General features: G+C 48.6%; 1 protein-coding gene across 6 annotated transcripts in view; it reads right to left on the bottom strand.

Moving 5' to 3' along the window:
• PPP1R12C (protein phosphatase 1 regulatory subunit 12C) overlaps positions 1–27,248 on the bottom strand; it is a 404,850-nt gene that overhangs the window by 155,482 nt on the left and 222,120 nt on the right. For all 6 annotated transcript variants that reach the window (XM_063942836.1, XM_063942835.1, XM_063942838.1 and 3 more), the window contains exons 7-8: positions 26,125–26,213; positions 17,747–17,886 (exon numbers count right to left, since the gene is read on the bottom strand). In XM_063942836.1, the coding sequence (XP_063798906.1) occupies positions 17,747–17,886; positions 26,125–26,213 (229 nt within the window). The remainder of the gene's footprint in view (positions 1–17,746; positions 17,887–26,124; positions 26,214–27,248) is intronic.

Raw genomic sequence — 27,248 nt, 5'->3', positions numbered from 1 at the left:
CCCTGTCGGTTTACATGAGCGACCGCCGTGATGTTGTCTGACTGGATCAGCACCGGCCGGTGTTGAAGCAGGGGTCTAGCCTGACTTAGGGCATTGTAAATGGCCCTTAGTTCCAGAATATTTATGTGTAGGGAAGTCTCCTGACTTTTCCATAGCCTTGGAAGTTTCTTCCCTGTGTGACTGCCCCCCAGCCTCGAAGGCTGGCATCCGTGGTCACCAGGACCCAGTCCTGTATGCCGAATCTGCGGCCCCCTAGAAGATGAGCACTCTGCAGCCACCACAACAGCGACACCCTGGCCCTTGGAGACAGGGTTATCCGCCGATGCATCTGAAGATGCGACCCGGACCACTTGTCCCACAGATCCCACTGGAAGATTCTTGCATGGGACCTGGCGAATGGAATTTCTTCGTAAGAAGCTACCATCTTTCCCAGGGCTCGCGTGCATTGATGCACCAACACCTGTATTTGTATTAGGAGGTCTCGGTCTAGAGACGACAACTCCTTGGACTTCTCCTCCGGGAGAAACCCATTTTTATCCTGTTCTGTGTCCAGAACCATACCCAGGAACAGTAGACGCGTCGTAGGAACCAGCTGCGACTTAGAAATAATCAGAATCCAGCCGTGCTGGTGTAGCACTTCCCGAGATAGTGCTACTCCGACGAACAACTGCTCCCTGGACCTCGCCTTTATAAGGAGATCGTCCAAGTACGGGATAATTATTTCGGCCATTACCTTGGTAAATACCTCGGTGCCGGGGACAGACCAACGGCAGCGTCTGGAATTGGTAATGACAATCCTGTACCACAATTTTGAGGTACTCCTGGTGAAGAGGGTAAATAAGGACATGCAGGTAAGCATCCTTGATGTCCAGTGATGCCATGAAATTCTCCAGGCTTGCAATAATCGCCCTGAGCGATTCCATTTTGAACTTGAACCTTCGTATATAAGTGTTCAAGGATTTCAATTTTAGAATGGGTCTCACCGAACCGTCTGGTTTCGGTACCACAACATTTTGGAATAGTAACCCCGGCCTTGTTGAAGGAGGGGTACCTTGATTTCACCTGCTGGAAGTACAGCTTGTGAATTGCCGCCAGTACTACTTTTCTCAGAGGGCAGCAGGCAAGGCTGATGTGAGGTAACGGTGAGGGGGAGTCGCCTCGAACTCCAGCCTGTATCCCTGTGATACTACTTGCAGAACCTAGGGATCCACCTGTGGGCAAGCCCACTGGTCCCTGAAGTTCCCGAGAAGCGCCCCCACCGCACCTGTCTCCACCTGTGGAGCCCCAGCGTCATGCGGTGGACTCAGAGGAAGCGGGGGAAGATTTTTGATCCTGGGAACTGGCTGTCTGGTGCAGCATTTTCCTTCTTCCCTTGCCTCCTTCCTTGTGCAGAAAGGAAGCGCATTTGACCCGCTTGCTTTTCTGAAGCCGAAAGGACTGTACCTGAAAATACGGTACTTTCTTAGGCTGTGAGGAAACCTGAGGTAAAAAAATTTCTTCCCAGCTGTTGCTGTGGATACGAGGTCCCAGAGACCATCCCCAAACCATTCCTCACCGTTATAAGGCAGAATCTCCATGTGCCTTTTAAAGGCAGCATCACCTGTCCACTGCCGGGTTTCTAATACCCTCCTGGCAGAATGGACATTGCATTAAGTCTGGATGCCAGCCGGCAAATATCCCTCTGTGCATCCTTCATATATAAGACGACGTCTTTAATATGCTCTATGTTAGCAAAATATTATCCCTGTCTAAGGTATTAATATTATCTGACAGGGTATCAGACCACGCTGCAGCAGCACTATTTATGCTGAGGCAATTGCAGGTCTCAGTATAGAACCTGAGTGTGTATATACAGACTTCAGGATAGCCTCCTGCTTTTTATCAGCAGGCTCCTTCAAGGTGGCCGTATCCTAAGACGGCAGTGCCACCTTTTTTGACAAACGTGTGAGCGCCTTATCCACCCTAGGGGATATCTCCCAACGTGACCTATCCTCTGGCGGGAAAGGGTACGCCATCAGTACCTTTTTAGAAATTACCAGTTTCTTATTGGGGGAACCCACGCTTCTTCACACACTTCATTCACTCATCTGATGGGGGAACAAAACACTGGCTGCTTTTTCTCCCCAAAAATAAAACCCCTTTTATGTGGTACTTGGGTTCATATCAGAAATGTGTAACACATTTTTCATTGCCGAGATCATGTAACGGATGTTCCTAGTGGATTGTGTATATATCTCAACCTCGTCGACACTGGAGCCAGACTCCGTGTCGACATCTGTGTCAGCCATCTGAGGTAACGGGCGTTTTTTTTTTTTGAGCCCCTGATGGCCTTTGAGACGCCTGGGCAGGCGCGGGCTGAGAAGCCGGCTGTCCCACAGCTGTTTCACGTCATCCAGCCTTCTATGTGAGGAGTGGACATTGTCGGTTAATACCTTCCACCTATCCATCCACTCTGGTGTCGGCCCCACAGGGGGCGACATCCCATTTATCGGCCTCTGCTCCACCTCCACGTAACCTTCCTCATCCCACATGTCGACACAGCCGTACCGACACACAGCACACACACAGGGAATGCTCTGACTGAGGACAGGACCCCACAAAGTCCTTTGGGGAGACAGAGAGAGAGTATGCCAGCACACACCAGAGCGCTATATAATGCAGGGATTAACACTATAACTGAGTGATTTTTCCCCCAATAGTTGCTTGTATAAACAATATTGCGCCTAAATTTAGTGCCCCCCCTCTCTTTTTAACCCTTTGAGCCTGAAAACTACAGGGGAGAGCCTAGGGAGCTGTCTTCCAGCTGCACTGTGAAGAGAAAATGGCGCCAGTGTGCTGAGGGAGATAGCTCCGCCCCTTTTTCGCAGACTTTTCTCCCGCTTTTTAATGAATTCTGGCAGGGGTATTTATCACATATATAGCCTCTGGGGCTATATATTGTGATATATTTGCCAGCCAAGGTGTTTTTATTGCTGCTCAGGGCGCCCCCCCCCAGCGCCCTGCACCCTCAGTGACCGGAGTGTGAAGTGTGTATGAGGAGCAATGGCGCACAGCTGCAGTGCTGTGCGCTACCTTGGTGAAGACCAATGTCTTCTGCCGCCGATTTTCCGGATTCTTCTTGCTTCTGGCTCTGTAAGGGGGCCGGCGGCGCGGCTCCGGGACCGAACATCAATGGCCGGTTCCATGCGGTCGATCCCTCTGGAGCTAATGGTGTCCAGTAGCCTAAGAAGCCCAAGCTACCACCAGTTAGGTAGGTTCGCTTCTTCTCCCCTTAGTCCCTCGCTGCAGTGAGTCTGTTGCCAGCAGATCTCACTGTAAAATAAAAAACCTAAAACATACTTTCTTTCTAGGAGCTCAGGAGAGCCCCTAGTGTGCATCCAGCTCAGCCGGGCACAAGAATCTAACTGAGGTCTGGAGGAGGGTCATAGTGGGAGGAGCCAGTGCACACCAGGTAGTCCTAAAGCTTTCTTTAGTTGTGCCCAGTCTCCTGCGGAGCCGCTAATCCCCATGGTCCTTACGGAGTCCCAGCATCCACTTAGGACGTTAGAGAAAATAAGAATTTACTCACCGGTAATTCTATTTCTCATAGTCCGTAGTGGATGCTGGGGACTCCGTAAGGACCATGGGGAATAGACGGGCTCCGCAGGAGACTGGGCACTCTATAAGAAAGATTTGGTACTATCTGGTGTGCACTGGCTCCTCCCTCTATGCCCCTCCTCCAGACCTCAGTTAGGATACTGTGCCCGGAAGAGCTGACACAATAAGGAAGGATTTTGAATCCCGGGTAAGACTCATACCAGCCACACCAATCACACCGTATAACTCGTGATATTATACCCAGTTAACAGTATGAAATATAACTGAGCCTCTCAACAGATGGCTCAACAATAACCCTTTAGTTAGGCAATAACTATATACAAGTATTGCAGACAATCCGCACTTGGGATGGGCGCCCAGCATCCACTACGGACTACGAGAAATAGAATTACCGGTGAGTAAATTCTTATTTTCTCCGACGTCCTAGTGGATGCTGGGGACTCCGTAAGGACCATGGGGATTATACCAAAGCTCCCAATCGGGCGAGAGAGTGCGGATGACTCTGCAGCACCGAATGAGAGAACTCAAGGTCCTCCTCAGCCAGGGTATCAAATTTGTAGAATTTAGCAAACGTGTTTGCCCCTGACCAAGTTGCAGCTCGGCAAAGTTGTAAAGCCGAGACCCCTCGGGCAGCCGCCCAAGAAGAGCCCACCTTCCTCGTGGAATGGGCTTTCACTGATTTAGGATGCGGCAATCCAGCCGCAGAATGCGCCAGCTGAATTGTGCTACAAATCCAGCGAGCAATAGTCTGCTTAGAAGCAGGAGCACCTATTTTGTTGGGTGCATACAGGATAAAAAGCGAGTCAGTTTTCCTGACTCCAGCCGTCCTGGAAACATAAATTTTCAAGGCCCTGACTACGTCCAGTAACTTGGAATCCTCCAAGTCCCTAGTAGCCGCAGGCACCACAATAGGTTGGTTCAAGTGAAAAGCTGATACCACCTTAGGGAGAAACTGGGGACGAGTCCTCAATTCTGCCCTATCCATATGGAAAATCAGATAAGGGCTTTTACATGACAAAGCCGCCAATTCTGACACACGCCTGGCCGAAGCAAAGGCCAATAACATGACCACTTTCCACGTGAGATATTTCAGATCCACAGTTTTAAGTGGTTCAAACCAATGTGATTTTAGGAAACTCAACACCACATTGAGATCCCAAGGTGCCACCGGAGGCACAAAAGGGGGCTGAATATGAAGCACTCCCTTTACAAAAGTCTGAACTTCAGGCAGTGAAGCCAGTTCTTTCTGGAAGAAAATCGACAGAGCCGAAATCTGGACCTTAATGGAACCCAATTTTAGGCCCATAGTCACTCCCGACTGTAGGAAGTGCAGAAAACGACCCAGCTGAAATTCCTCTGTAGGGGCCTTCCTGGCCTCACACCACGCAACCTATTTTCGCCAAATACGGTGATAATGGTTTGAGGTTACTTCTTTCCTGGCTTTTATCAGCGTAGGATTGACTTCTTCCGGAATGCCCTTTTCCTTTAGGATCCGGAATTCAACCGCCATGCCGTCAAACGCAGCCGCGGTAAGTCTTGGAACAGACAGGGCCCCTGCTGTAGCAGATCCTGTCTGAGCGGTAGAGGCCATGGGTCCTCTGATATCATTTCTTGAAATTCTGGGTACCAAGCTCTTCTTGGCCAATCCGGAACCACGAGTATCGTTCTTACTCCTCGCCTTCTTATTATTCTCAGTACCTTTGGTATGAGAGGCAGAGGAGGGAACACATAAACCGACTGGTACACCCACGGTGTCACTAGAGCGTCCACAGCTATCGCCTGAGGGTCCCTTGACCTGGCGCAATATCTCTTTAGCTTTTTGTTGAGGCGGGACGCCATCATGTCCACCTGTGGCCTTTCCCAACGGTTTACCAACAGTTGGAAGACTTCTGGATGAAGTCCCCACTCTCCCAGGTGTAGGTCGTGTCTGCTGAGGAAGTCTGCTTCCCAGTTGTCCACTCCCGGAATGAACACTGCTGACAGTGCTAGTATGTGATTTTCCGCCCATCGGAGAATCCTTGTGGCTTCTGCCATCGCCATCCTGCTTCTTGTGCCGCCCTGTCGGTTTACATGGGCGACTGCCGTGATGTTGTCTGATTGGATCAGAACCGGCAGGTTTTGAAGCAGGGGCCTTGCCTGACTTAGGGCATTGTAAATGGCCCTTAGTTCCAGAATATTTATGTGTAGGGAAGTCTCCTGACTTTTCCATAGCCTTGGAAGTTTCTTCCCTGTGTGACTGCCCCCCAGCCTCGAAGGCTGGCATCCGTGGTCACCAGGACCCAGTCCTGTTTGCCGAATCTGCGGCCCTCTAGAAGATGAGCACTCTGCAGCCACCACAGTAGAGACACCCTGGTCCTCGGAGACAGGGTTATCAGTTGATGCATCTGAAGATGCGATCCCGACCACTTGTCCAAGAGGTCCCACTGGAAGGTTCTTGCATGGAACCTGCCGAATGGAATTGCTTCGTATGAAGCCACCATTTTTCCCAGGACTCGTGTGCAGTGATGCACCGATACCCGTTTTGGTTTTAGGAGGTCTCTGACTAGAGATGACAGCTCCTTGGCTTTCTCCTGCGGGAGAAACACTTTTTTCTGTTCTGTGTCCAGAATCATCCCCAGGAACAGTAAGCGTGTGGCAGGAACCAGTTGTGACTTTGGAATGTTTAGAATCCAGCCATGCTGTTGTAGCACTTCCCGAGATAGTGCTACTCCGACCAGTAACTGCTCCCTGGACCTCGCCTTTATTAGGAGATCGTCCAAGTACGGGATAATTAAAACTCCCTTTTTTCGAAGGAGTATCATCATTTCTGCCATTACCTTGGTAAACACCCTCGGTGCCGTGGACAGTCCAAACGGTAGTGTCTGGAATTGGTAATGGCAATCCTGTACCACAAATCTGAGGTACTCCTGGTGAGGAAGGTAAATGGGGACATGCAGGTAAGCATCCTTGATGTCCAGGGATACCATGTAATCCCCCTCGTCCAGGCTTGCAATAACCGCCCTGAGCGATTCCATCTTGAACTTGAATCTTTTTATGTATGTGTTCAAGGATTTCAAATTTAAAATGGGTCTCACCGAACAGTCCGGTTTCGGTACCACAAACAGTGTGGAATAGTAACCCCGTCCTTGTTGAAGTAGGGGTACCTTGACTATCACCTGCTGGGAATACAGCTTGTGAATTGCCTCTAGCACAGCCTCCCTGCCCGAGGGAGTTGTCGGTATGGCCGATTTGAGGAAACGGCGGGGGGGAGGCGCCTCGAATTCCAGCTTGTACCCCTGAGATACTACTTAAAGATCCAGGGATCCACCCGTGAGCGAGCCCACTGATCGCTGAAATTTTTGAGGCGGCCCCCCACCGTACCTGGCTCCGCCTGTGGAGCCCAACCGTCATGCGGCGGATTTGGAAGAAGCGGGGGAGGACTTTTGTTCCTGCGAACCTGCTGTGTGTTGCAGCTTTTTTCCCCTTCCTCTGCCTCTAGACAGAAAGGACCCGCCTTTTCCCCGCCTGTTTTTCTGGGGTCGAAAGGACTGTACCTGATAATACGGCGCTTTCTTAGGCTGTGAGGGGACATGGGGCAAAAATGCTGACTTCCCAGCTGTTGCTGTGGAAACAAGGCCTGAGAGACCATCCCCGAATAACTCCTCACCCTTATAAGGCAAAACTTCCATGTGCCTTTTAGAATCTGCATCCCCTGTCCACTGCCGAGTCCATAAGCCTCTCCTAGCAGAAATGGACAATGCACTTATTCTAGATGCCAGCCGGCAGATCTCCCTCTGTGCATCTCTCATGTACAAGACTGAGTCTTTTATATGCTCTACGGTTAGCAATATAGCGTCCCTGTCTAGGGTGTCAATATTTTCCGACAGGGAATCTGACCAAGCAGCAGCAGCACTGCACATCCACGCTGAAGCAATAGCTGGTCTCAGTATAACACCAGTGTGTGTATATATAGACTTTAGGATCGCCTCCTGCTTTCTATCAGCAGGTTCCTTTAGGGCGGCCGTATCCGGAGACGGTAGTGCCACCTTTTTAGACAAATGTGTGAGCTCTTTATCCACCCTAGGGGGAGTTTCCCAACGTGACCTATCCTCTGGCGAGAAAGGGAACGCCATTAGTAATTTTTTTTAAATCACCAATTTTTTATCGGGGGAAGCCCACGCTTCTTCACACACTTCATTTAATTCTTCAGATGGGGGAAAAACTATTGGTAGTTTTTTCTCCCCAAACATAATACCCTTTTTTTTTTTGAGGTACCTGGGTTTATATCAGAAATGTGTAATACCTCTTTCATTGCCTCAATCATGCAACGAATGGCCCTAGTGGACATTAAATTTGACTCATCGTCGTCGACACTGGTATCAGTATCCGTGTCGACATCTGTGTCTGCCATCTGAGGTAGTGGGCGTTTCAGAGCCCCTGATGGCCTTTGAATTGTCTGGGCAGGCACGAGCTGAGAAGCCGGCTGTCCCGCATTTGGCATGTCGTCAAATTTTTTATGTAAGGAGTCGACACTTGCACGTAATTCCTTCCAGAAGTCCATCCACTCAGGTGTCTGCCCCGCAGGGGGTGACATCACATTTATAGGCATCTGCTCCGCCTCCACATAAGCCTCCTCATCAAACATGTCGACACAGCCGTACCGACACACCGCACACACACAGGGAATGCTCTTAAAGGAGACAGGACCCCACAAAATCCCTTTGGGGAGACGGAGAGAGAGTATGCCAGCACACACCAGAGCGCTATATAATGCAGGGACTAACTGAATTATGTCCCCTTATAGCTGCTATAAGTTATACTGCGCCTAAATTTAGTGCCCCCCCTCTCTTTTTTACCCTTTCTGTAGTGTAGACTGCAGGGGAGAGAGTCAGGGAGCTTCCTTCCAGCGGAACTGTGAGGGAGAAATGGCGCCAGTGTGCTGAGGGAGATGGCTCCGCCCCTTTTTCAGCTGACTTTTCTCCCGCTTTTTTCTGGATTCTGGCAGGGGTAATTACCACATATATAGCCTCTGGGGCTATATATTGTGGTTATTTTGCCAGCCAAGGTGTTTTTATTGCTGCTCAGGGCCCCCCCCCCCCCCCCCCAGCGCCCTGCACCCTCAGTGACCGGAGTGTGAAGTGTGTATGAGGAGCAATGGCGCACAGCTGCAGTGCTGTGCGCTACCTTGGTGAAGACTGAAGTCTTCTGCCGCCGATTTTCCGGACCATCTTCTTGCTTCTGGCTCTGTAAGGGGGACGGCGGCGCGGCTCCGGGAGCGAACACCAAGGACGGGTCCTGCGGTCGATCCCTCTGGAGCTAATGGTGTCCAGTAGCCTAAGAAGCCCAAGCTAGCTGCAAGCAGGTAGGTTCGCTTCTTCTCCCCTTAGTCCCTCGTTGCAGTGAGCCTGTTGCCAGCAGGTCTCACTGTAAAATAAAAAACCTAACATGTACTTTCTTTCTAGGAGCTCAGGAGAGCCCCTAGTGTGCATCCAGCTCGGCCGGGCACAGAAATCTAACTGAGGTCTGGAGGAGGGGCATAGAGGGAGGAGCCAGTGCACACCAGATAGTACCAAATCTTTCTTATAGAGCGCCCAGTCTCCTGCGGAGCCCGTCTATTCCCCATGGTCCTTACGGAGTCCCCAGCATCCACTAGGACGTCAGAGAAAATAAGAATTTACTTACCGATAATTCTATTTCTCGGAGTCCGTAGTGGATGCTGGGGTTCCTGAAAGGACCATGGGGAATAGCGGCTCCGCAGGAGACAGGGCACAAAAAAGTAAAGCTTTACTAGGTCAGGTGGTGTGCACTGGCTCCTCCCCCTATGACCCTCCTCCAGACTCCAGTTAGGTACTGTGCCCGGACGAACATACACAATAAGGGAGGCATTTTGAATCCCGGGTAAGACTCATACCAGCCACACCAATCACACCGTACAACTTGTGATCTAAACCCAGTTAACAGTATGACAACAGAAAGGGCCTCTTAAGATGGCTCCTTAACAATAACCCGAATTAGTTAACAATAACTATGTACAAGTATTGCAGATAATCCGCACTTGGGATGGGCGCCCAGCATCCACTACGGACTCCGAGAAATAGAATTATCGGTAAGTAAATTCTTATTTTCTCTATCGTCCTAAGTGGATGCTGGGGTTCCTGAAAGGACCATGGGGATTATACCAAAGCTCCCAAACGGGCGGGAGAGTGCGGATGACTCTGCAGCACCGAATGAGAGAACTCCAGGTCCTCCTTTGCCAGGGTATCAAATTTGTAAAATTTTACAAACGTGTTCTCCCCCGACCACGTAGCTGCTCGGCAGAGTTGTAATGCCGAGACCCCTCGGGCAGCCGCCCAAGATGAGCCCACCTTCCTTGTGGAGTGGGCTTTTACAGTTTTAGGCTGTGGCAGGCCTGCCACAGAATGTGCAAGTTGAATTGTGTTACAAATCCAACGAGCAATCGACTGCTTAGAAGCAAGTGCGCCCAACTTGTTGGGTGCATACAATATAAACAGCGAGTCAGATTTTCTGACTCCAGCCGTCCTTGCAATGTATATTTTTAAGGCTCTGACAACGTCCAACAACTTGGAGTCCTCCAAGTCGCTAGTGGCCGCAGGCACCACAATAGGTTGGTTCAGATGAAATGCTGATACCACTTTAGGGAGAAAATGCGGACGAGTCCGCAGTTCTGCCCTATCCGAATGGAAGATTAGATAAGGACTTTTATAAGATAAAGCCGCCAATTCAGATACTCTCCTGGCAGAGGCCAGGGCTAGTAACATAGTCACTTTCAATGTGAGATATTTCAAATCCACCTTTTTCAATGGTTCAAACCAATGGGATTTGAGGAAATCTAAAACTACATTTAGATCCCACGGTGCCACCGGAGGCACCACAGGAGGCTGTATATGCAGTACTCCCTTGACAAAAGTCTGGACCTCAGGGACAGAGGCCAATTCTTTTTGGAAGAATATTGACAGGGCCGAAATTTGAACCTTAATGGATCCCAATTTGAGACCCATAGATAATCCTGATTGCAGGAAATGTAGGAAACGACCCAGTTGGAATTCCTCCGTCGGAACCCTCCGATCCTCGCACCACGCTACATATTTTCGCCAAATGCGGTGATAATGTTTCACGGTGACTTCCTTCCGTGCCTTAATCAAGGTAGGAATGACTTCTTCTGGAATGCCTTTCCCTTTTAGGATCTGGCGTTCAACCGCCATGCCGTCAAACGCAGCCGCGGTAAGTCTTGAAAAAGACAGGGACCCTGCTGTAGCAGGTCCCTTCTCAGAGGTAGAGGCCACGGTTCGTCCGTGAGCATCTCTTGAAGTTCCGGATACCAAGTCCTTCTCGGCCAATCCGGAACCACTAGTATTGTGCTTACTCTTCTTTGCCGTATGATCTTCAATACCTTTGGTATGAGCGGCAGAGGAGGAAACACATACACTGACTGGTACACCCAAGGAGTTACCAGTGCGTCCACAGCTATTGCCTGTGGATCTCTTGACCTGGCGCAATATTTGTCCAGTTTCTTGTTGAGGCGAGACGCCATCATGTCTACAATTGGTCTTTCCCAACGGTCTATTAACATGTTGAAGACTTCTGGATGTAGACCCCACTCTCCCGGATGAAGATCGTGTCTGCTGAGGAAGTCTGCTTCCCAGTTGTCCACGCCCGGGATGAACACTGCTGACAGTGCTATCACGTGATTCTCCGCCCAGCGAAGAATCTTGGCAGCTTCTGCCATTGCACTCCTGCTTCTTGTGCCGCCCTGCCTGTTTACATGGGCGACCGCCGTGATGTTGTCCGACTGAATCAACACCGGCTTTCCTTGCAGGAGAAGTTCCGCCTGGCTTAGAGCATTGTAGATTGCTCTTAGTTCCAGAATGTTTATGTGAAGAGACTTTTCCAGACTCGTCCATACTCCCTGGAAGTTTCTTCCTTGTGTGACTGCTCCCCAGCCTCTCAGGCTGGCGTCCGTGGTCACCAGGATCCAATCCTGAATGCCGAATCTGCGGCCTTCTAATAGGTGAGCCTTCTGCAACCACCACAGAAGTGACACCCTTGTCTTTGGTGACAGGGTTATTCGCAGGTGCATCTGCAGATGCGACCCTGACCATTTGTCCAACAGATCCCTTTGGAATATTCTTGCATGGAATCTGCCGAATGGAATTGCTTCGTAAGAAGCCACCATTTTTCCCAGGACTCTTGTGCATTGATGTACTGACACTTTTCCTGGTTTTAGGAGGTTCCTGACCAGATCGGATAACTCCTTGGCTTTTTCCTCTGGAAGGAAAACCTTTTTCTGAACCGTGTCCAGAATCATTCCTAGGAACAGCAGACGAGTTGTCGGGATTAAATGGGATTTTGGAATATTCAGAATCCACCCGTGTTGTCTTAGCACCTCTTGAGATAGTGCTAAAGCTGTCTCCAGCTGTTCTCTGGACCTTGCCCTTATTAGGAGATCGTCCAAGTATGGGATAACTAATACGCCTTTTCTTCGAAGAAGAATCATCATCTCGGCCATTACCTTGGTAAAGACCCGAGGCGCCGTGGACAATCCGAACGGCAGCGTCTGAAACTGATAGTGACAGTTTTGAACAATGAACCTGAGGTACCCCTGGTGTGCGGGGTAAATCGGAACGTGTAGATACGCATCCTTGATGTCCAAGGATACCATAAAGTCCCCTTCTTCCAGGTTCGCTATCACTGCTCTGAGTGACTCCATCTTGAACTTGAACTTTTTTATGTAGAGGTTCAAGGACTTCAGATTTAGAATAGGCCTTACCGAGCCATCCGGCTTCGGTACCACAAATAGAGTGGAATAATACCCCTTTCCTTGTACTTTGACTATCACCTGCTGAGCGTACAGCTTGTGAATGGCTTCCAACACCCTCTCCCTTTCGGAAGAGACGGTTGGTAAGGCAGACTTCAGGAAACGATGAGGAGGATCCGTCTCTAATTCCAACCTGTACCCCTGGGATATTATCTGCAGGATCCAGGGGTCTACCTGCGAGTGAGCCCACTGCGCGCTGTAATTTTTGAGACGGCCCCCCACTGTCCCCGAGTCCGCTTGAGAGGCCCCAGCGTCATGCTGAGGTTTTTGCAGGAGCCGGGGAGGGCTTCTGTTCCTGGGAAGGAGCTGCCTGTTGGTGTCTCTTCCCTCTTCCTCTGCCTCGTGGCAGATACGACAAGCCCTTTGCTCTCTTATTTTTGTAGGAGCGAAAAGGCTGCGGTTGAAAGGTCGGTGCCTTTCTCTGTTGGGGAGTGACTTGAGGTAAAAAAGTGGATTTCCCGGCAGTAGCCGTGGCCACCAAGTCTGATAGACCAACTCCAAATAACTCCTCCCCTTTATACGGCAAAACCTCCATGTGACGTTTTGAATCCGCATCGCCTGTCCACTGTCGTGTCCATAAGGCTCTTCTGGCTGAAATGGACATAGCACTCATCCGAGATGCCAGTGTGCAAATATCCCTCTGTGCATCACGCATATAGATAAATGCATCCTTTATTTGTTCTAACGACAGTAAAACATTGTCCCTATCTAGGGTATCAATATTTTCAATCAGGGATTCTGACCAAACTACTCCAGCACTGCACATCCAGGCAGTTGCTATAGCTGGTCGTAGTATAACACCTGCATGTGTGTATATATTCTTTTGAATAACTTCCATCTTTCTATCTGATGGATCCTTAAGTGCGGCCGTCTCAGGAGAGGGTAACGCCACTTGTTTGGATAAGCGTGTGAGCGCCTTGTCCACCTTAGGGGGTGTTTCCCAGCGCGCCCTAACCTCTGGCGGGAAAGGGTATAATGCCAATAACTTTTTTGAAATTATCAACTTTTTATCAGGAGCAACCCACGCTTCATCACACACGTCATTTAATTCTTCTGATTCAGGAAAAACTGTTTGTAGTTTTTTCACACCATACATAATACCCTGTTTTACGGTATCTGTAGTATCAGCTAAATGTAACGTCTCCTTCATTGCCAAAATCATATAACGTGTGGCCCTACTGGAAAATACGTTTGAATTTCTACCGTCGTCACTGGAATCAGTGCCCGTGTCTGGGTCTGTGTCGACCGACTGAGGCAAAGGGCGTTTTACAGCCCCTGACGGTGTTTGAGGCGCCTGGACAGGCATTAATTGATTGTCCGGCCGCCTCATGTCCTCAACTGACTGTTTAAGGGAAGATAAACCATCACGTAATTCCACAAATAAAGGCATCCATTCTGGTGTCGACCCCCTGGGGGGTGACATCTGCATATTTGGCAATTGCTCCGCCTCCACACCAATATCGTCCTCATACATGTCGACACCACGTACCGACACACACCGCAAACTCACAGGGAATGCTCTAATGAAGACAGGACCCACTAGCCCTTTTGGGGAGACAGAGGGAGAGTCTGCCAGCACACACCACAAAGCGCTATATATACAAGGGATATCCTTATATTAAGTGCTCCCTTATAGCTGCTTTAATATATATATATATAGCCATTAATGTGCCCCCCCTCTCTGTTTTACCCTGTTTCTGTAGTGCAGTGCAGGGGAGAGACCTGGGAGCCGTTCTGACCAGCGGAGCTGTGACAGAAAATGGCGCCGTGTGCTGAGGAGATAGGCCCCGCCCCTTTTTCGGCGGGTTCTTCTCCCGCTATTTTTCCAGTCAGGCAGGGGTTAAATATCTCCATATAGCCCCTATGGGCTATATGTGAGGTATTTTTAGCCTTGTATAAGGTTTATATTTGCCTCTCAGAGCGCCCCCCCCCAGCGCTCTGCACCCTCAGTGACTGCCCAGTGAAGTGTGCTGAGAGGAAAATGGCGCACAGCTGCAGTGCTGTGCGCTACCTTATGAAGACTGAGGAGTCTTCAGCCGCCGGTTTCCGGACCTCTTCACGCTTCAGCATCTGCAAGGGGGTCGGCGGCGCGGCTCCGGGACCGGACTCCACGGCTGGGCCTGTGTTCGATCCCTCTGGAGCTAATGGTGTCCAGTAGCCAAGCAGCAAATCCACTCTGCATGCAGGTGAGTTTACTACTTTCCCCCTAAGTCCCACGTTGCAGTGATCCTGTTGCCAGCAGGACTCACTGTAAAGAAAAAAAACCTAAACTAAACTTTCTCTAAGCAGCTCTTTAGGAGAGCCACCTAGATTGCACCCTTCTCGTTCGGGCACAAAATCTAACTGGAGTCTGGAGGAGGGTCATAGGGGGAGGAGCCAGTGCACACCACCTGACCTAGTAAAGCTTTACTTTTTTGTGCCCTGTCTCCTGCGGAGCCGCTATTCCCCATGGTCCTTTCAGGAACCCCAGCATCCACTTAGGACGATAGAGAAATAAACATTAACCTCACTTACTGTGGGTGCATTCTTTAATTCAGCTTTGATCTCAGCGAGACACATTCACTAGAGTGATGTCAGATCTTGCACGAACATTTTGAGTGTAAATACTTTCACACTGCCTTCACTAGAGTACTATACTTAAAAAAAAAATAAACTTTCAATTGTGCCAACTTTCCACAAGTGTTTGCATAAAGGTAGCATATATGCAAGAAAGTAACATAATATTTGGGAAAAGTGCCAAAGAGCATGAAATCTAATCAACATGCGTGTCCATACAGATTACTGACAATGCTGCTAAATGTGGAAAAGGGATGTCCATAGATCACTATATTGTATGTGACATTACAAACAATGGGCCTAATTCAGACCAGTTCGCTCGCTAGGAGTTTTTAGTCCTGCGTTCGCATAGTCGCCGCCCATAGGGGAGTGTATTTCACTTTGCAAGTGTGCGAACGCATGTGTAGCAGAGCTGTACAAACAGATTTGTGCAGTCTATGAGTAGCCCAGGACTTACTCAGCCGCTGCGAACATTTCAGCCTGTCTGGGACTGGAATGGACGTCAGGAACCCTCTCTGCAAATTCATGGACACGTCTGCGTTTTTCCAAACATTCCCAGAAAACTGTCAGTTGCCACCCACAAATGCCTTCTTCTTGTCAATCTCCTTGCGAACGCCCATGAGAATGGATCCTTCGTACAAACCAATTGCTGAGCGGCGATCCGCTTTGTACCCATGTGACGCGCTTGCGTATTGCGGTGCATACGCAGTTTAGAACTGATCACCCGCTGTACGAAAACGCAGCCTAGCGATCAGGTCTGAATTAAACCCAATGTACAATAAGAAATAATTTTCCACTTTTGCCCACATTATCAGTTTTCTGCACAGACAGCAATATAAATTAACCCTTATGGACTACTTTATTACTAATATGATGCTACTTTTATGTAAAAATTGGTGCAAATTAATGAAAGTGCTATTAACTTGCATATTTCATATAGATAAACAGGCACACTCCGAACAGCTTATAGCATGGTGCACCACTGTAATACAGACCATACTCTCACACACTGCATGCAGAAACATGTCAGGTTAGGTCACCACAATGTAATGCCATCCTCACTATAGCAGCAGACTGTTTAACATAGGGGTGGGCAAAATACGGCCCGCGGGCCGGATGCGGCCCGCAAAGCGATCCTGTCCGGCCCACTGCCTCCCACCAGCGAGCAATGACAAGCGGCCCGAACGGCTGAGCTGCTTGTCATTGCTCTGAGCTGCAGTACCTCCAAGCTGCCGGCGGCGCCTCTCTCCCCTGCTGCTGCGTTGTAGCAGCCTCCTCCCCCCTCCAGAGTCCCCAGTGACAACGGCTGGTTCAGCCGAAAAGGGGTGGAGCTATGTGCCGAGGAGGGGGCGGGGCTACACGGGACAAGAGCCAGACTTGTACAGAATAGATCCATCCTTCCTGCCACTGCCAGCCAGATCAGTAAGTTAATGGGAAAAGTGAGTGAGAGAAAGAAAGAAAGGGGGGGGGTGTGTGTGTGTGTGTGTGTGTGTGTGTGTGTGTGTGTGTGAGATAGTGTGCGTATATTTGTGTGTGCGGGCAGTGGCGTCAGTCTGTTTTTAGGTTTGGGGGAGAGATCTTTAGCTCTGTCACGTATAATCCCCCCCCCCCCCCCGTGTTCTGTCACTGTGTCACACCCACCGTGTTCTGTCACATTGTCACCCCCCCCCCCCGTGTTCTGTCACCGTGTCACCCCCATGTTCTGTCACTATGTCACCCCCCCCCGTGTTCTGTCACCGTGTAACACCCACCGTGTTCTGTCACCGTTTCACACCCCCCGTGTTCTGTCACAGTGTCACACACTCCGTGTTCTGTCACTGTCACACCCCTCCCCGTGTTCTGTCACTGTGTCACACCCCATGTTCTGTCACTGTGTCACACCCCGTGTTCTGTCACTGTGTCACACCCCGTGTTCTGTCACTGTCACCCCCCCCGTGTTCTGTCACCGTGTCACACACCCCGTGTTCTGTCACTGTCACCCCCCCTCCCCGTGTTCTGTCACTGTGTCACACCTTTCCCCAGGGGCCATAAGACACTGGATAATTTTCTTGCTGCACAATAATTATCCTAAATAAATGTTAATGTGTAAAAGGGGGCTCTACCTGCTGTAATGTGTAAAAGGGGCTCTACCTTCCATACTGTGTAAAAGGGGCTCTATCTGGTGTAATGTGTGTAAGTGGCGCTGTGTGGCGCAATTTGAATAATGGAGACTATTGTGCACCCCTTGCACATGAAGCACGTCCCTATATTTTTGGCAAGTGGGGGGAGCTGCTATTTTGTATGTGGCCCTCGGATATTGACAGGAAATGTCAAGTGGCCCCTCAGCTGAAATAATTGCCCACCCCTGGTTTAACATGAAGAGCACTGTCATTTCATCAAGAACCTGAGCCGTAGATTTGGATATTTATATTTTTTAACTACATAAAAGCTCTATGCAGTAGAAAGGTCACCCTTATGTCCCAACTCATTGTAATTACTATGCAACAGTGCCTGGAAGGGGTTCGGTATGGCATCCTGGCGTACGGGATACCGGCTGTCACCAAACCGACAGCGGCATTATGGTCGCCAGAATGCCTGCAGAGTGGCGAGCGCATCAAGGCCCCTTGCGGGCTCACTGTGCTCGTCAGCATGCCACCTGGAGAATTGTGAAAGAGAGGGAGACTGACCATGGGGTATAAAAGCTCCCTCTGGATAAGGGGCAGACTCCCTCAGTAAGGGGGGCTGAATAAACCCCATGGTTGTATTTGAATTGAAGACATGACATTTGCATCCTCTTACCATTGGTTGTGTCAGATTCTTCTTCAGAGCTGAATGAGCTCTCCTCATCCCCAACGGTTATAGTTCCTAATGTTTTCCTCTCTTTTGATTGGTCCTGCACAGATATTTTTTCTTTGCTGCTCATTCGACACACAGAACTTCTGCAAACAGAAGGACAACAAATCCTAGTTCAGCCGGTAGGTCTTTTTTTTTTTTTTAAATCAAAACGTTTCACAGGAAAAAAAAGTGTTAAACTTCGAACACAGAATCACTTGCGTACAGCAACCAGTATTCAAAGCATTCTACCATATTGCTGAATGTAGCAGTTTTACCTGTAAGGCTATACAACACCTTGTCTAAATGCTCATTATCTTAATAGTGGTATAGCTTAGGCAAAAAAAAAAAAAAAAAAAAAAAGGTGCATCTCCGACAAAATAGACTAAAATAAAAGGTGTAGGATATGTCTGACAAATGGTGGTGTCCCACAACAATGATGTAAATACTGCACTCTCACAGGCAGAAGACCCCAGTGGTCAGTGCACCAAATTCTCTGAATCAATAACAATCCGATGGCGAAATGCGAATCTTGTCAGACAAAAGCCATGCAGCAAAAAACGTGCTGCGTTTATGGTATTCTCAACTGTATTACAACAGTGACAGGGAAACTGTTCGTATAGAAGATAACAGATGCATCATACATCTCTCCTCAATACTCCACGCAATAGGAGATGCCTGGAGTGAATGAGCCGACAGGTCCTGTGTAACTCCGCTAGCGTCGGGTGTCTTTTTTGCAATGCAATGAAACTAGGATGCACCAGTAGACTCTGCTGATTAATTTGATATGCAACACTTGTATATCTGTGTGTGACCGAGTCTATGGGGTATATTTAATTGAAGTCGAAAGCTGCAGTCTGTCGAAAAGACGTCAGTTTTCGACTTTTTTAGGTCGGGAGGGGTTCCGACCTATTCGATATAAACCCAAATTATTCATGGAATTCGGCTTGTCGAAAAGCACTTGGATTGGCGGAATAGCTGCCGATCTGCGTGCTTGTGTCAAAAAACTGGGCCAAAAGCGACAGGTTTTGGCCCCCTTTTCAACCATCTCAATTCAACTTTAAAAAAGAGTCGAAGTGAGATGCGGTAGCAGAGACGGGGAGAGCAGCGCCGGAGGATGTATCACAGCCAACGCTCACAGCAGCCTCCAGCCGGCTCCAGCAAGCAAGACCCGCGGGCAGACGGGGGAGAGCACCGCTACAGCAGCAGATATATAGCTCCCGCATATCAATTCGACTCTATTTAAAGTCTGAGAATGCACTGAATAGCCCAGATCGGATCCATTCCTACCAATGGATGTCTGAATGGATCAGACTTCAATTGAATATACACCTATATGTGGAAAATGGAACCTGACATGGAAAAAAGTTGGAGCCACTGCATCACAGCACTTTGTATGCAGATTCAAAGACCCAGTCGCACACAGCTATATAAGTGTCGCATATCAAATTAATCAGCACAGTCTCCTGATGTGTCCTAGCCATCTCTCACCTACGATGCATTTTCAGCAAAAAAGATGCCCGATGCTAGTGTCTCATGGGACCTGTTGTGCCAAGAGTGGCTGTTTGGCGTGACTGCAGCAAAGATGTATGACGACACATATGTAGGTAAAATTATATTGCCCTGCTACAGCAATCGAAGACCAAACTAAGACAGAACACTGTTAAAGGCACCCATAAATAAAAACTAGAGTGAATACTGTTTTACAGCAGAAGTACATGCCCACATTTTGCTGCCAGGGATTATACCTTCTATAAGTATTCTGCTAAGAGCAAAAATAATTGTATTATTGCATAAATTTGAGGAGAGGAGGGCAAACTGTTCATCACCTGCTGCTGTCACAGCACCAGTGGTATTATTCTAAAGCAGCTGGAGAACTATAAATCTCAGGGCAAATAAAAGTTTAGTATTTTGGGGGACTACAGAAACTGAAAAAATGGTATTATTAATTAATCTGGATATCAAAACCTGTAATGTGCGGTGCACACACAAAAAAAAAAGAGCCAGAAAAAAAACAGTCTACAAACAGGTGGGTAGGGGCAGCATGGTTTCTGGAATGTTTAACATTAAAGCTTCACTAAACTGAGGTCTAGGGTTTGATTCCCCATCATGGCCATAATTTTGTGGAATTGTATATTCACCCCAAATTTGTGGGATTAATTCTCAAAAAAATATTTTAGGTGGGTTAATTAGCTCCCTATTAAAAAAATAAAATAACCGTAGTGTGTATATGTGTGCCCATATGGGAGAGAAAAATAAGAATTTACTTACCGATAATTCTATTTCTCATAGTCCGTAGTGGATGCTGGGGACTCCGTAAGGACCATGGGGAATAGCGGCTCCGCAGGAGACTGGGCACAAAAGTAAAAAGCTTTAGGACTACCTGGTGTGCACTGGCTCCTCCCCCTATGACCCTCCTCCAAGCCTCAGTTAGGATACTGTGCCCGGACGAGCGTACACAATAAGGAAGGATTTTGAATCCCGGGTAAGACTCAAACCAGCCACACCAATCACACCGTACAACTTGTGATCTGAACCCAGTTAACAGCATGATAACAAAGGAGCCTCTGAAAAGATGGCTCACAACAATAATAACCCGATTTTTGTAACAATAACTATGTACAAGTATTGCAGACAATCCGCACTTGGGATGGGCGCCCAGCATCCACTACGGACTATGAGAAATAGAATTATCGGTAAGTAAATTCTTATTTTCTCTAACGTCCTAAGTGGATGCTGGGGACTCCGTAAGGACCATGGGGATTATACCAAAGCTCCCAAACGGGCGGGAGAGTGCGGATGACTCTGCAGCACGGAATGAGAGAACTCCAGGTCCTCCTCAGCCAGGGTATCAAATTTGTAGAATTTAGCAAACGTGTTTGCCCCTGACCAAGTAGCTGCTCGGCAAAGTTGTAAAGCCGAGACCCCTCGGGCAGCCGCCCAAGATGAGCCCACTTTCCGTGTGGAATGGGCTTTTACAGATTTTGGCTGTGGCAGGCCTGCCACAGAATGTGCAAGCTGAATTGTACTACAAATCCAACGAGCAATCGTCTGCTTAGAAGCAGGAGCACCCAGCTTGTTGGGTGCATACAGGATAAACAGCGAGTCAGATTTTCTGACTCCAGCCGTCCTGGAAACATATTTTCAGGGCCCTGACTACGTCTAGCAACTTGGAATCCTCCAAGTCCCTAGTAGCCGCAGGCACCACAATAGGCTGGTTTAAGTGAAATGCTGAAACCACCTTAGGAAGAAATTGAGGCCGAGTCCTCAATTCTGCCCTATCCGTATGAAAAATTAGGTAAGGGCTTTTATAGGATAAAGCCGCCAATTCTGATACACGCCTGGCTGAAGCCAGGGCTAACATCATTACCACTTTCCATGTGAGATATTTTAAGTCCACAGTGGTGAGTGGTTCAAACCAATGTGATTTTAGGAATCCCAAAACTACATTGAGATCCCAAGGTGCCACTGGAGGCACAAAAGGAGGCTGTATATGCAGTACCCCCTTGACAAACGTCTGAACTTCAGGAACTGAAGCTAGTTCTTTTTGGAAGAATATTGACAGGGCCGAAATTTGAACCTTAATGGACCCTAATTTTAGGCCCATAGACAGTCCTGTTTGCAGGAAATGCAGGAAACGACCCAGTTGAAATTCCTCTGTAGGGGCCTTTCTGGCCTCACACCACGCAACATATTTACGCCAAATACGGTGATAATGTTGCACAGTTACATCCTTCCTGGCTTTGATCAGGGTAGGGATGACTTCATCCGGAATGCCTTTTTCCTTCAGGATCCGGCGTTCAACCGCCATGCCGTCAAACGCAGCCGCGGTAAGTCTTGAAACAGACATGGTCCCTGCTGGAGCAGGTCCTTTCTTAGAGGTAGAGGCCACGGGTCTTCCGTGAGCATCTCTTGAAGATCCGGGTACCAAGTCCTTCTTGGCCAATCCGGAGCCACGAGTATAGTCTTTACTCCTCTCCTTCTTATGATTCTCAATACCTTGGGAATGAGATGCAGAGGAGGGAACACATACACTGATCGGTACACCCACGGTGTTACCAGAGCGTCCACAGCTATTGCCTGAGGGTCCCTTGACCTGGCGCAATATCTGTCCAGTTTTTTGTTGAGGCGGGACGCCATCATGTCCACCTTTGGTTTTTCCAAACGGTTCACAATCATGTGGAAGACTTCTGGGTGAAGTCCCCACTCCCCCGGGTGGAGATCGTGTTTGCTGAGGAAGTCTGCTTCCCAGTTGTCCACTCCCGGAATGAACACTGCTGACAGTGCTATCACATGATTTTCCGCCCAGCGAAGAATCCTTGCAACTTCCGTCATTGCCCTCCTGCTTCTTGTGCCGCCCTGTCTGTTTACGTGGGCGACTGCCGTGATGTTGTCCGACTGGATCAACACCGACTGACCCTGAAGCAGAGGCCTTGCCTGACTTAGGGCATTGTAAATGGCCCTTAGTTCCAGGATATTTATGTGAAGTGACGTTTCCATGCTTGACCACAAGCCCTGGAAATTTTTTCCCTGTGTGACTGCTCCCCAGCCTCTCAGGCTGGCATCCGTGGTCACCAGGACCCAATCCTGAATGCCGAATCTGCGGCCCTCTAGGAGATGAGCACTCTGTAACCACCACAGGAGAGACACCCTTGTCCTTGGAGACAGGGTTATCCGCTGATGCATCTGAAGATGCGATCCGGACCATTTGTCCAGCAGATCCCACTGAAAAGTTCTTGTGTGGAATCTGCCGAATGGAATCGCTTCGTAAGAAGCCACCATCTTTCCCAGGACCTTTGTGCATTGATGCACTGACACCTGGCCTGGTCTTAGGAGGTTCCTGACTAGGTCAGATAACTCCCTGGCTTTCTCTTCCGGGAGAAACACCTTTTTCTGTACTGTGTCCAGAATCATCCCTAGGAACAGCAGACGTGTCGTCGGAATCAGCTGCGATTTTGGAATATTTAGAATCCAACCGTGCTGTCGTAGTACTATTTGAGATAGTGCTACTCCGACCTCTAACTGTTCTCTGGACCTTGCCCTTATCAGGAGATCGTCCAAGTAAGGGATAATTAAGACGCCTTTTCTTCGAAGAAGAATCATCATTTCGGCCATTACCTTGGTAAAGACCCGGGGTGCCGTGGACAATCCAAACGGCAGCGTCTGAAACTGATAATGACAGTTCTGTACCACAAACCTGAGGTACCCTTGGTGAGAAGGGCAAATTGGGACATGGAGGTAAGCATCCTTGATGTCCAGAGACACCATATAGTCCCCTTCTTCCAGGTTCGCTATCACTGCTCTGAGTGACTCCATCTTGAACTTGAACCTTCTTATGTAAGTGTTCAAGGATTTCAGATTTAAAATGGGTCTCACCGAGCCGTCCGGCTTCGGTACCACAAACAGCGTGGAATAATACCCCTTTCCCCTGTTGTAGGAGGGGTACCTTGATTATCACCTGCTGGGAATACAGCTTGTGAATGGCTTCCAATATCGCCTCCCTGTCGGGGGGAGACGTTGGTAAAGCAGACTTCAGGAACCGGCGAGGGGGAGACGTCTCGAATTCCAATTTGTACCCCTGAGATACTACCTGCAGGATCCAGGGGTCCACTTGCGAGTGAGCCCACTGCGCGCTGAAAATCTTGAGACGGGCCCCCACCGTGCCTGAGTCCGCTTGTAAGGCCCCAGCGTCATGCTGAGGACTTGGCAGAAGCGGGGGAGGGCTTTTGTTCGTGGGAAGAGGCTGTCTGCTGCAGTCTTTTTCCTCTTCCTCTGCCCCGGGGCAGATATGAGTGGCCTTTTGCCCGCTTGCCCTTATGGGGACGAAAGGACTGAGCCTGAAAAGACGGTATCTTTTTCTGCTGCGAGGTGACTTGGGGTAGAAAGGTGGATTTCCCGGCCGTTGCCGTGGTCACCAAGTCCGATAGACCGACCCCAAATAACTCCTCCCCTTTATACGGCAATACTTCCCTATGCCGTTTGGAATCCGCATCCCCTGACCACTGTCGCGTCCATAATCCTCTTCTGGCAAAAATGGACATCGCACTTACTCTTGATGCCAGAGTGCAAATATCCCTCTGTGCATCTCGCATATATAGAAACGCATCTTTTAAACGCTCTATAGTCAATAATATATTGTCCCTGTCCAGGGTATCAATATTTTCAGTCAGGGAATCCGACCAAGCCACCCCAGCACTGCACATCCAGGCTGAGGCGATTGCTGGTCGCAGTATAATACCAGTATGTGTGTATATACTTTTTAGGACATTTTCCAGCTTCCTATCAGCTGGTTCCTTGAGGGCGGCCGTATCAGGAGACGGTAACGCCACTTGTTTTGATAAGCGTGTGAGCGCCTTATCCACCCTAGGGGGTGTTTCCCAGCGCGCCCTAACCTCTGGCGGGAAAGGGTATAATGCCAATAATTTTTTTAGAAATTAGCAGTTTTTTATCGGGGGAAACCCACGCTTTATCACACACCTCATTTAATTCATCTGATTCAGGAAAAACTACGGGTAGTTTTTTCACACCCCACATAATACCCTTTTTTGTGGTACTTGTAGTATCAGAAATGTTCAAAACCTCCTTCATTACCGTGATCATGTAACGTGTAGCCCTACTGGAAAATACGTTTGTTTCTTCAGCGTCGACACTAGAGTCAGTGTCTGTGTCTGTATCGACCTGATGTAACGGGCGCTTTAGAGCCCCTGACGGTGCTTGAGACGCCTGTATTAACTGATTATCCGGCTGTCTCATGTCGTCAGACTTTTGTAAAGTGCTGACACTATCACGTAATTCTTTCCATAAGATCATCCAGTCAGGTGTCGACTCCCTAGAGGGTGACATCACTAACACAGGCAATTGCTCCGCCTCCACACCATTTTCCTCCTCATACATGTCGACACAACGTACCGACACACCGCACACACACAGGGAATGCTCTGATAGAGGACAGGACCCCACTATCCCTTTGGGGAGACAGAGGGAGAGTTTGCCAGCACACAGCGCTATATATATATATATATATATATATATATATATATATATATATATATATACACAGGGATAACCTTATATAAGTGTTTTTCCCTAATATAGCTGCTGTATATCTTTATATGCCAATTTTATGCCCCCCTCTCTTGTTTTACCCTGTTTCTGTAGTGCAGGACTGCAGGGGAGAGTCAGGGAGCCTTCCTCCAACGGAGCTGTGAGGAAAAAATGGCGCCAGTGTGCTGAGGAGATAGGCTCCGCCCCCTTTTCGGCGGCCTTTCTCCCGCTTTTTTATTGTAATTTAGGCAGGGGTTAAATACATCCATATAGCCCAGGAGCTATATGTGATGTATTTTTAGCCAAAAAAAGGTATTTCTATTGCGTCTCAGGGCGCCCCCCCCAGCGCCCTGCACCCTCAGTGACCGGAGTGTGAAGTGTGCTGAGAGCAATGGCGCACAGCTGCGGTGCTGTGCGCTACCTTAATGAAGACAGGACGTCTTCTGCCGCCGATTTTCCGGACTCTTCAGTCTTCTGGCTCTGTAAGGGGGACGGCGGCGCGGCTCCGGGACCCATCCATGGCTGGGCCTGTGATCGTCCCTCTGGAGCTAATGTCCAGTAGCCTAAGAAGCCCAATCCACTCTGCACGCAGGTGAGTTCGCTTCTTCTCCCCTTAGTCCCTCGATGCAGTGAGCCTGTTGCCAGCAGGTCTCACTGAAAGTAAAAAACCTACTTTAACCTTTTTCTCTAAGCAGCTCAGGAGAGCCACCTAGATTGCACCCTTCTCGTTCGGGCACAAAATCTTAACTGAGGCTTGGAGGAGGGTCATAGGGGGAGGAGCCAGTGCACACCAGGTAGTCCTAAAGCTTTTTACTTTGTGCCCAGTCTCCTGCGGAGCCGCTATTCCCCATGGTCCTTACGGAGTCCCCAGCATCCACTTAGGACGTTAGAGAAATAAATTGTAAGCTGCACTAGGGCAGGGATAAATGTGAATGGCTAATATAATCTGTAAAGCCCTATTGAATATATGTGCTCTATATAAAATAACTCGATAAATAGAAACAATGCAACATCATAAGGTCCGATTGCAGCACATACTACGTTCTACTATAAAATTGGGTCAATTCAATTAGCTTACTGAAATTGCGGCTATGTACCACACGCCAAGCAGCTCCGGACTCGCTGATTGTTTACAGCCCCATAGGGCTGCGTACAAAAATCAGCAAGGCTGAGCAGAGATTGGCGGAAGGGGGAGGGGGATGGTGGGGGAAGAGGCGATGACGTTGCAGGCGTTTCCGCACCACCCTCGCCGCTACCGAGAGGACTTCAATATATCATCGTTCATAATCATTCCTGCTCACCTCCTGTGTTTATTTGTATTTAAATGCTGTTGTTCCATGCTGGTGTCAATGACTGCTCGCTTCAGATTTGCCTCTTTTTCACTTCGTAACTACAAAAAAAAAATTAAAATATATATATATATATATATATATATATATATATATATATATATATATATATATATATATATATATATATAACTTTGGTTAAAACTATTTAGGATTAGGAAAAAAAAAGTTTAACATTTAAGGCACTTTGTTATTACTACCACTGAAATTATTGGTAATTGGTTCCTGTGTCACCCAAGAACAACAGGATGGTATTCAATTGTTATATCGCGCCCGATCTCCTATATAAAAAGCAACGGGAGATTGCGTGGCGATATTCAATTTTTCTTTTTTAAATCGCACCAATTGTGTCTGACTAAACTAATGGGAGAGTGACGTGTAAAGTCTCATTTGAGCTCTGAAACGTGCTTTTTCGCTCATCTCAGCTCGCCACCCCAGGGGTAGTAAGCTGACTGACGTTAGAGCACCCGTCGGCAGAAACAATTGACTAGCAGCTGGTGGCCGCGGGGAGGGATGGAACAATTGAATACCACCCAGAGAAGGCAAACTCATGAGGTAAGCGCAATATGAAACTTTTTTGGCAAAGAACACCGAAAAATACACATCTAGAAAAACCGTAGGCCCTGAAACACGATTTTGGTACTTACCGGTAAATCCCTTTCTCCTCAATTTCACAGGGGACACTGGAAGGCTTAAGACCGTGGGGTATAAATGGTGGTAGATGGAGCTGGCACTTTAAGAAATTAAACATGTGACTGGCTCCTCCCCCTCTATGCCCCCCCCCCCCCCCCCAGTCCAGTTAAAGAAACTGAGCCCGATGAGAGATGGAAGACCCGATAACAGAGGAGGAGGTGAAACAATAGCAACAGAACAGTGAAGGAACATGAAAACCAAGAATACATAACCTATGATCGATATGTGTGTAACAAACCGCAGTCACAAGTAACTGTAAAACCTAAACAGCATGGCAGGGAAAGAAGCGCTGTGTGGGGGGTGTACAGTGTCCCCTGTGGAATCGGAGAAAGGGATTTACCGGTAAGAACCAAAATCATGTTTCTCCTTCATCCACTAGGGGA

The sequence above is a fragment of the Pseudophryne corroboree genome, chromosome 10, assembly GCF_028390025.1.
Source record: "Pseudophryne corroboree isolate aPseCor3 chromosome 10, aPseCor3.hap2, whole genome shotgun sequence".
Lineage (NCBI taxonomy): Eukaryota > Metazoa > Chordata > Amphibia > Anura > Myobatrachidae > Pseudophryne > Pseudophryne corroboree.
This window is presented reverse-complemented; position numbering and strand designations above follow the sequence as displayed.